Source organism: Dipodomys ordii, unplaced genomic scaffold (genome assembly GCF_000151885.1).
Source record: "Dipodomys ordii isolate 6190 unplaced genomic scaffold, Dord_2.0 Scaffold44, whole genome shotgun sequence".
NCBI lineage: Eukaryota > Metazoa > Chordata > Mammalia > Rodentia > Heteromyidae > Dipodomys > Dipodomys ordii.
In genome coordinates, this window is record NW_012267260.1 from 3,417,478 (window position 1) to 3,428,326 (window position 10,849).

Genomic DNA, 10,849 nt, shown 5'->3' on the forward strand with positions numbered 1-10,849 from the left:
GTGAGGAAAATAATACCCAAGATGCAATGCTTACCAGTGAGGAAAATAATACCCAAGATGCAATGCTTACCAGTGAGGAAAATAATACCCAAGATACAATGCTTACCAGTGAGGAAAATACTATAGATTTGTGTTGTGGAAGGGGTTGTTCTGTGCTTGCTTTTTTGTACTTCTTCTTTGCCAAAGCCTGTTGAGTTGTGCATTGCTTTGACATCTTCCTAGGTTGTCTCTTGGATGGACGCGTGTCAGTGCGATTGTAGACGGGGCTGCAGAACCCCAGCCTTGTCTGCAGATCTGACCTTGGAGGTTTTCAGAGCAGGAACCTTGGCCCTTCTTAGGGTCATCATCTCCTGACACAGAGTGTGTCAAGGCTGGGAAAGTGAAAGTCCTGGTTCTATATTCTAAGTGATCTAGTAAGGCTCCCAGGAGGGTGAAAGCTTACCCTGTCTTTTTCTCTTTGGGGGATTTTTTTCCCCTCCCAAAGTGGAGAATCCAATGTTTTGGAAATGAAGATGATTGGCCAACCGCGTTCCTAGGCTTCTATTTCGGGTGGACCCACTGGTCCTTGGATAAATATCCACATGTCTCACAGTCCCGTGAGGGAGGTCTCCGTGTGCTGCCAGTCATAGGTCTCTCGGCCCTGGGTCCTTGTGTTTAGTCTAGGGCAACTAGACTCGATGAGCTCCGAGGCCCTGGGCTTAGTGCAGGGGCAAGAGAATCGGCATCCTCAGCCAGTGCCTTCGCCATGCAGAATCTCAGGCTGGGCCTCAGACCATCTGAGCCAGGGGACTCACCCAAAAGCTGGGGGGCACTGTGCTCAGGTCCTCCTCATTCTATCCTTCTCCTATGCCAGCCCTGGCTGTCTGTGCTCAGTGGCTTGATCTTTGTCCCAGAGCATTATAACCTCATTAGAAACATGTCAGTGCTAATGAGCAAATTTGAATTCAAACTTTGTTGTGTTTCATGGAGAAGGATTAATTTGTTGTGCTACTTGCCCCGGGGCAAGCACCCTAAGAGCTGATTTACAAATCTCGAACATCATGATCTTTGGGGCTGCGTGTTGATGAAGATCTGAGATGGCGCCAGCGCCCTGCTGTCCTCACTTTCAGCTGTTACCCCCTGCCTCAGCCTGAGGTCCCGGGAGGGAAGGGAGGGGGCTTGATTTAGCTGCATACACGGGCCACCCTCCCCGAGTTGCTGAGATCCAGGCACTTGGACTATGATTGCGTCCTGGTTAGGCCCCACTCTGATTCTTTCTTTGACACGAGTGGCCTTCTATTTCTGCTCCTCACTGTCGTCCTTCACTCTGACCGACCGACGCCCACGTCGGTGGCACTTCCTATTGCCTGGGCTTCCAGGACTCTACCCTGGAGGCTGGGTTCGCTGAAGCACGGACAGAGGTGAAGCTGGCCACAATGTCTGATGCCCGTGGGATGAGCACAGGGCAGAGTCAGGTTCACCTGCCAGCAAGATGCCAGGTGGCCAAGCTGCGTGGGAGTCGTGTGTGGGTTGGTTCCCTCCCCCTCCAGCTTCACATATACACTACTGCAGGAGTCACAGCCTTCCTGAGCCGTGGCCTTGCCAGGCTGTTTCCACCAACATCCTTTAAGAACCTCGGTCTTCCCGAAGAGGGAAGAAGGCAGTGTGAGGTCAGGACCGTCCAAAGCAAAGGATGCCGGGGAACATTTTTCTCCAGTGTCCATGAATGATGACACGAGTTGCCTAGTGCTTGTGTTTATCTGTGACCAAGATGTTGGTAGCATCTTCTGCATCTATCTAGAGCTAGACAGAGGAAGAAGGTGCTATGTGCAGGTGTGTGTGTGTGTGTGTGTGTGTGTGTGTGTGTGCGTGTGCGTGTGTGTGTTTCTTCCAGACTTCCTCTTTGAGCTCCTCTCTCTGTTCCTGAAATGCTGGAGCCCTTTACGTTTCGGCATGCTGTCCTTTTCTTCCCAAAGCATGCATCCTTGCTGGGTGAAGCTGCGTTAATTTTACAACCTCACTTAACATTCAGAAAGGAGACCCAATAGTTTCCCTCTGGTCTTCATTGCTCTACTGCTCTTCAGGTCTCTTTCTCCAGACAGCCCTGAGAAGCTGCACTGTCCCGCGTTATAGCCACTGGAAACACACAGCTTCTATAGCCAGGAGCTCTGTAGCTATGCAGCTCCTGGCTAGTCCAAATTGAAGTATGCTATACAGTTACATTGTGTACCATCTTTTTTTTTTTTGGTCATGGGGCTTGAACTCTGGGCCTGGGCGCTGTACCTGAGCTCTTCAGCTCAAGGCTAGCACTCTACCACTTGAGCCACAGTGCCACTTCCAGTTTTCTGGTGGCTAATAAGAGTCTCATGGACTTTCGTGCTTAGGTTGGATCTGAACCAGGATCCTCAGACCTCAGCCTGCTGAGTAGCTAAGAGTACAGGTGTGAGCAACTGGCTGCCATTGCTATTTACTTGTAAAACTACAACAGCTCCTTAGCTTGATACCTTATGTGTGGTCTGATCTTGAGCCTTTCATACATACATTTGGTCTTGCCCTGTGTTCCTTGCTTGACATTGGCTTCACAGTGCCTTTCTTGGAGAGCTAATGTTCTTAATACCCTGCTGTGGGCTTGTGTCATCACCCGGTACTTCCCCATGTACCTGTCTCTTAGCCACATTCAACTTCTTTGCTCCTTTCCAGTCATGGAATTCAGCTTTCATGAGCTCCTGGAAGTTTCCTTGAGCAGCCAACATAGATTTTTAGTATTCCTTCTGTGTGCTAGCCCTCTAACCAGTAGTTTTAGCTCAAGAATGGTTTTGTAAACTGCCCATGTTTCCTTGTAGATGGCAAGGAAGGTTAGTTTGTTGTTGTGAGTTTTGTGTAAGTGAAATTCCTCTAATGTCCTTACTCGTTTGTGTCGTGGGTAAGACATGTTCATATGAAGTCTCTCTGCATTCAACCAGAGATAAAAATGTTCTCCCCAGTTTTAGTTCCTAAAATTCGTAGAAGCATGGAAGCTCAGTGTCCTCTATGATCTTCCCCCAGCCTTTCCTCTCTGTGGCTATCAGATGATCAGAGGATTTATTTGTACATCTGATCTATTCTTTTCTGCATCCCCACCCCACAACCACCCAGTATTCCACTTACTTTTGCAATTGTCTTCTTGCCCTGGTTGTGTATCTAGGCACGTAGAGTTGTGCTGGGGGAGAAAGAAAACTCAGCCCTCGCAATGATCATCTGGGAATTATTAGACTTTTGGTGTAAAGCACAGTAGTACTATTTCAGTTTTCATCGGCTTATTCAGAGATCAAGAAATCAGGCCTCGCTTCTGCCTCCTAATTACGGACTGAGTTGACTGTGGGGAAAATTAGAAAACGTAGAAGCCCGACGAAATGCTCAATCCTGAGCATTTTTGGTTGTGCACAAAATATAGTCAGGATATATGGATGTAATCTAAAATTATTTTTCAAAAGGGGAAGACCAGAGAAGCAATCACGAGTCTCTGGAGGGGATGGGCCAAAGCTTCTTAGCCTCTTTGTGTGTTCTTTTAGAATAGCAACTTCCCTTCTCTTTGCTCTAGTTCTCATAAGAATAAGAGGAGCAGAGGAACATCGGTGCTCGTACAAGTCCTTTGCCATCATTACAGTAAGGGCCTAATAAATGCTGCCTTGGAAGAGTCTGTATTGTACATTGGTTATTTAAAGGACCACGCATAGGCACATGACTAATTGAATGAAATACTGAGAAACAAATGCCTGGTCAAAGGAATCGAATCTGCTTAAATGTAACTTAATCCAATTTCCGAAAACAAGGTAATAATTTCCAATAATCCCATGACATCATAGCAGTCCAGCGGAAACTGGCGGATGGTCAGGAAATCAGAAGCCTGGAGGTCCCAGCCTTTGACCAGTGGTGCCTGGTGCTTCTGTTTCCTCCTTCCTGCCGCTGGGAAGGAAGAGGTTAATGTCCTTGCTGATCACCTTGAGTCTTAGATCCTGCCTAATATCCTCTCCCGTAGTGCTTGCGTTCAGTTTTCACCTATGTAAGTGCTCTTAATGTGTCCGCGTTCCAAGTATGAGGCACCCCCTACCTCTGCGCACGCCAAAGTAAAGAAGAGTTCAAATGGAAATTTTGGCCTAGCTTTGTCTAATAATCGCCTAACTCTTCTTCCTAGGGCTAAATTGGCAAAGCATCACTAATGGTATCTTACAGTCCTTTTTTTTTCTTTTTTTAAATAAAAAGACTGCGAGACAGAAAAATTTCCAGATCTCTCCTCATCTCCCGGGAGCAGCGTTTACATGGGAAAAAAAATCATCTAAAAATCAGAATGAATCCAGACTGAGAATCTCATCAGTAATACTCACTACATAATTATCATCTTTAATGATGGAGACAAGGGTGCCGAGCAATGCGCTCTCCAGAATAAATGCCCTCGTCTGTAGCGCTTGTTTAAATTACGTGGTGGCAGTCCGCTCATGTGACTTATTTGAAGCTATAATGCACCATGGAAGCTGGGGTTGCAAGGGTTAATTAACAAGAGTCTCTCAAGAACATAGCCAGCCATGAATATCCACACTCGGTGCTCAGCCGCACTAGTTATGTAAACGTAACAGGGAAAGCAGGTTTCTTCCTCTGACTGCGCACCTGATGGCATTCAAGTATTTCTCTTCCATATCAATGACAGGGTCCCTGGCCTTCTGGGTGCATGCATAGCTCCGGGATGGCGTCCTGTTTTCTCCAGCCTTGGCAGATTCTGAGATGCCACAGGGAGGTAGGGGTCATCCGAAGTAAGATGTAGACATCTATTGCTTTTCTCCAAGGACTAAGACAGAATGAGCAAGAAATAGCGTCCCAATGTAACCGACAATACTAAGTGGGTTGCACAAATGGTAGAGCTGTGTTGGAGGAGGTGCCAGGCTGGTGCTTTTTTGTTTTTTGTTTTTCGTTTTTCCTCCACAATGTATTATGGCTTTAGTTCACTCTGAACAAAGGTAGAAATAGACAGCTGGAAAGCTTTGATTTTGCTCTTTCATTTTTCAATAAAGCATGAGAGCCCCAGAAGTGGGTACAAACGTGCAGGACTTGCTTGTGGCACCCGAGAGGGCCAGCTGTGGAGAAGCTGTGGAATCATGACTGGTGGCTTCTAAGCCGGAGGTGCACATTGGTCACCCTGGCTATTCAGGAGGCTGAGATCGGACAACGGTGGCTTATAGCCATCCTGGGAAGGCAAGTCTGAGAGACTCTTCCCTCCAGTGAATCAGCAAAAGGCCACCAGTGGAGATGTGACTTAAATGATAGAGTGCCAGCCTTGAGTGAAGAAGCCAAGAGCACTCAAGGCCCCGAGTTTAAGCCCCAGTGCCAGACACAAAAATACAGCTGGCTCTGTTCATCAGAGCTGTGATGAATCAGGAGCGTGGAGCTCAAGGCAGTGCGTTTTGTTAATGCGTAGAGATAAGGACCCCGGGGAAGATGACCCCGAGACACCAGGCCCATCGAGTCATGTCAGCAAACTATTTCTGGGCGGCAGCATTCCACCACTTTGCAAAGCTCACAGACACTAAGTGACCAGAGCAGGGTGGCCGGTGGTAAGATGGTGCCTTAGTCTGGAAGTTGTATCCTTCGTCTGATGTTTCCCCTTAATTCGAAAGGGAGGATTTTGTCATTTACACAAGAGCACAAGTGAAGGAAGCCCGCGGGGAAGGGAGAGCCTCCTCTCCTTGTGTGTGTCTGCATGCGCTCAGAGGATGTCTGTGCTGCGGAAGGAAGGGTTAACGCTGAGAACGGACTGGTTACCTCCTGATTTCTTGCACATAAAGCCACAAGAAGTTCAGAGAGAGACTGCTTTCCCTCATAATGAAGCTCTCTGCCGCTAATGGCCCATGCAGACTCCCTCGGCTCCTCCAAATTAGAAATACTTTTGTGCTCCTTTGCTTCATTAACAGTAAAGAGAGGGAGATTGGTGGCTATTTAGGGCACAGGGAAATTGGTGGCTATTTAGGGCAAGTGAAGATTGTAGTAATTATGCTGGGTAAGTTCTCTTCCTGGTGCTCTTTGATTTTTTTTTTTAAATTTTCTTTTGGTGCTTTGTGGAAGAGCCTACCACCGTCGGTGCTGGTGTTTGGCCCAAGGGGCAGGCGCCGAACCGACTCTGAATGTTTGGTCCCCGGGAATGGTCAGTGCAAGACGCATTACCTGCTGGGTGATGAGTCTGTTGCATTTTTTTGTTTTTTTACCATGCTCCCTTTCTATCACCAGCTGTGACGCGTTTAGCACCTCCCTCCCGACCTGAACTACCCAGAGCTGGCGTGCACATCCCAGCCTAGGAACTGCATCCTGAGAGTCAGACTGAGTTGGGATGGACGGAGGGGCTGCGTGAGTGGGCCAGGCCGGAGGAGGATGTGGGGGGGATTAATTCAGGTTTACACTGTGCTGTGTGTGACGGGCCTCTCATGGATGGTGGGCTGCTAACTGGAAAGACAGCATCCCGGGAAGGCACAAAGTAGAACTCGTTGGGTGCTAGCATACAGCACTTCGATGGTATTTGCAGAGGGAGATGTGTTGAAAGGGTCTTCAGAAACTTGGGAAATGGTGCAAAAAAATGCTCCTTTCCAACGCTGAAAGTACCATGCAGACAGAGTCGCTGCTCCGTCACCTGAAAGCTCGCAGTCACATTTTTAAGTGACCGGACATTGTGGATTAAGCTCCAGACACTGTCGGGGGCAGTGAGGGATAATGAATGTAGCAACCTGAAATCCCTCTTCAGTGAGCTGTGGTGGACCTCACTGGGTTTGGCGATGGTTACATGTGGTAGAGGATGTCTTCAAGTTTCCTCGTAGTGAGCTTTTCATGGTGTAAGCGTCGCTCTTTGCGATATTTAAAGTCCAAATCTTCAATAAATCACATTTGTATTCTGAAAACACAAGTGCTTCTGTAACCCAAACTGTTGTAGTTAAAAAGAAATGGAAGATTTTAACTTTAGAAAAAGAGTTGTGCTTCCGTGAGCTTATTAATTGCACAAAATAGCGAGTTTTGTTACCACATTTTGATTCATTACATAATGTACTTTTATTCACCCATTGGACTGCCTTCTCCTTCCTGACTCTCGCTGGTTCTCCTCTTCTTCCCAAGTAGACCTCCTCCTACGTTCACATCTGCATTGGAAACTTGTATCTCAGTTAACTTGTCTCTGTAAAAGAGACGAACCAAAAGCGTAGGGTTAGTAATTTCTCCAAGTTTGTAAATGGTGGTGTGTGCAGATATACATTTCCTATTACATCCACTGACCCCAGCTACTCAAACCAGTTTTTTTTTCCTTTTTGTGAACCAACGTCTGCTATGTCATTCAGGCTAGACTCACGCTGGACCGACGGTGTGGCCCTAGATGCTCGGAAACCCAGCAGTGCTCTTAACTCAGCCTCCTAATTGCCCTAGCATTTAACACTTCAGAATCTTCCTTCTTTAGCTGGGCATAGTGATAAACCTCTGTAGTTCCAACGACTCAGGAGACTGAGGCTGAATTGTGGTTGAGCCAGGAATTGGAGGCCCTCTGGATGCCCAGTTGAGAACCCCTATATGAATAATAGTTTCCTTCCCATAATATGCCAGTGCATTATTAATTGGCTTTGGATATGTTCATGCCCCTCTTTGCTAGGGAAAAACCAACATCTTCCTTTATCTTCTTTCCCTCTGCTCTGAGAACTCATTATCTGCCTACAGTAAAAGGCCACAGATCAGAGTCTAATGAGCACTAGAGGAGGACAGGTCATCATATGTATTGATTTAAACGGAGAGAAAAGATTTTTAGTCTTTTTGCTCACATTTAACCTTGTAGCATGTGACTCCAGCTGTTTTATGTTTTAATGGAGTCTTAAAATAATTTTCCCGGATGGGCTATGTAGACTAATTTGGCAAGTAAGTGTCTCGTTTTATCTTCGGACATTTACCTCTCTTTTTTGCTGTACTCTGGCACTTTGGGAAAGCACAGGTCTATGTGTGTCTGTCCTGTCCGAATTAAGGAAAAGGGACCTGTCTTTCGTGCAGCTGGCACTGGTGCAGCCGCCGCCAGTGCCCCCATCCCTGTACCAGGACTGTGTGCCACAGGGAGCTCCCTCGGAGAAAGAGAAGTGCCTCCTGCTGACGGAACACACCAGTGTTTTCCCAAATAGCCAAGCCCAGAACCCCACGGGGCTCTCAGGGAGGAGCCAGCTCACCATTCATGCTGTGAAGGTGGAGCACAGCACCCGGGTTCTAAGCCCATTAAGTCCCCTGGGGACTTAATTGGGGAAACACCCAATCACCATATGTGTTTTCTGTCATCAGTAAACTTGGTATACAGCAAAATTCTGGCCCTGGGCACGTCTTTGTTAAGTGAATGGCATACACTCGGGGCCCCAGGGAATTCATTCAGGTGGGGTGTGTTAGTAGTCTCGGATCTGCATGTGACTTGGGAGTGTTCCCCAGCCCCAGGGGGTGAGTGTGGGTCACCCCAGGCAGCCTCTCCCACCCCGCTGGACTGTTTGAGCCCCTACAATGTTCTGTCTCCATGCATGCTAGACCAAGGGCCTGGACATGCAGAGAGCAAAGGAAGGTGGTGGTGATGTCTGGAAGATGGAGGCACTGGCTCCTCAATGGGCAAATAACTTGGATTTTTTTTTAAATCTCTAGAGCCAATGCTCCTGATGTCTCCTATGATCTGACCTTGATTGACAGCAGAAACAAGACGACCACGGTCAACTACGTGCACGACACACTGTCCAACCACCATGGCTGGGTGGCTCTGCTTCTGGATCGAGAGACCTACTCTCTGCAGTTCGAGCGTCCGCAGAGGGACAGATCTCTGCAGGTAACCACAGATACCGTCACCGGGATCTTCTGAGAAGTCATGAATTGCAAATATTTACGCTGATAAGGAGGAACTGCGGTAGCCTATATATATATATATATTTTTTTGCTAGATGAATTATAACCTGGTTATGAGCACTGGTTTGTTAACATGAAAATTTTAGAACTTGTTTAAATCCCATCCTGAATGCAGAATAGTTCTGCTTGAAAATTTAAATTTATTAATTCATTGAAAAACTGCCTCCAACCATTCTCTAGAATTATATTACCAAAAAAAAATATTACAGGATAAAAGACAACTTGCCCCGTCTTGTGTTTGCCAGCCGAGAAAATGTCTTCACGGGGCAGGTAGCCATTCCGCACCGCCACCTTGTGGTCAGAGGGTGAACTTGCAGCCCTGTGAACGATGCCCCAGGCAGTCCCAGGAGTCCGATGCCCCAGGGACAGGGACGGTTCTGGGGACAGGAGCAAAAGAGAAAGGAAAAGGGGAAGTGGGGAGAGAAGAAAAGGAAAACAAAGGAGAAAGGAACCGGAAAAAGGGCAGGGAAGCAAAGGGGTGTGAACCCATGGCTCTTCCTTTCTGCACAGCTCTCTCATCCGCAGAGTCTGAGGGAGAGGGAGGCTGCCCCCGTCCGCCTGTGAGGAGGTCACACGGACTCTGCCCCCCCCAGACCCCCCAGGACGTGCACCTCTCTTTTCTCTCCTGGAGGTTCATTTTCCCTGAGACAAGGCGGGGGGGGGTGTGACTTTGACGGTGACGTGGACCCTCTGTTTGTGCCATGGCTCCACCCTCTGCTGCTGTGCAGTGTGTGGCCCTGTTCCCAAACCTGCCTCAGTTTCCCCAGCTGTGAAATGGACCCCTAAGAGCAGCCACCGCAGGGTTCTGGAGCGGGTGCTGGTCTGTGCCCGGCCCTGACGTCTCTGCCCCGGCCTGTGGCTCTGACTGCCGCGCGCGCCGTGCTTTCTGCCGTGAAGGAGTCCTGCAGGTGGCCGCGCCTCGGCCCCTCTGCCCCCCCTGGATACTGAGGGAGCTCCACTGACTCGTTTTCGTCTCTCCTTTGCCTCTCTTGCTCTTCCCCTCACCCGTTTCCAGTACTCAGCCACTTTCTACAACTTCGCCCCGGGCCGTTACCTCCTGCTGGAGCACCGGGACGCGCCCCCGCACCCCGACATCCTCCTGACGTGCTCGGGCCGCCTGGGCCACTCTCTCCCGTCTCTTCCATCACCTGGTCGGGACCAGCACTGCGATTGGTTCTTCAATGCCCAGCAGAGGCGGCTCACCTACCTGAGTGAGTGTGGGGCGGAGGGGGGCTGGGGGGCCGGTAGGCAGGCGCCCCTCCGGACTCCTGAGTTCCAGCTGTTTGTAGAGAACCGAGGGGGTCTGGACTCTGAACTCGGACTGCCCAGGTTCAGATCCCAGCTCCCGGACTTACGAGGCCAGGGCAGGTAACCAGGACTCTTTTTGCTAAGTTTTGTCTCTGTTGGCTCTCACCTGGGATAAAGCGCGCAAGGCGGGTGCTCTACTGTCTGAGCCAGGTCCTTAGTTCAAAGACAAAGTGATCTCAGATGGTCTTAGTATCGCCGCCTCTGAACAAGACTCAGAAAAGGAACAGACAGCCCCAGAGGGCTGAGGGAGCGTTGAATGAGCCTGGGCGTCCCTGCTCCTCGCGGGAGCAGCTCCTCCCGGGCACAGCTTACAGTGCTCCCCCGCTGGTCCTCACGGTGTCCGGGCTGACCGGTGCCTGGAGCCGGCTCTGCTCCCGCTCCAGGCTGGGCCTGCGCCGGAGGGGCCTGCGGGGGCAGCGGGGCTGGGCCTGCGCCGGAGGGGCCTGCGGGGGCAGCGGGGCTGTGCTGCCCTTCCACACACAGCCACGTGTGGCTTCCGTGAGGCTGTGCACCGCCGTGGGAAGGTGTTTAGACTCCAGGAGGAGGGCGTGCACGTGCTGTGTGCACGTGCTGTGTGCACGTGCTGTGTGCACGTGCTGTGTGCACGTGCTGTGTGCACGTGCTGTGTGCACGTGCTGTGTGC

The 10,849-nt window shown here is 49.7% G+C and overlaps 1 protein-coding gene across 2 annotated transcripts in view; it reads left to right on the forward strand.

Moving 5' to 3' along the window:
* Positions 1–10,849, forward strand: part of Pkhd1 (polycystic kidney and hepatic disease 1 (autosomal recessive)) — a 276,147-nt gene that overhangs the window by 147,370 nt on the left and 117,928 nt on the right. For both annotated transcript variants that reach the window (XM_013019158.1, XM_013019159.1), the window contains exons 48-49: positions 8,644–8,821; positions 9,914–10,109. In XM_013019158.1, the coding sequence (XP_012874612.1) occupies positions 8,644–8,821; positions 9,914–10,109 (374 nt within the window). The remainder of the gene's footprint in view (positions 1–8,643; positions 8,822–9,913; positions 10,110–10,849) is intronic.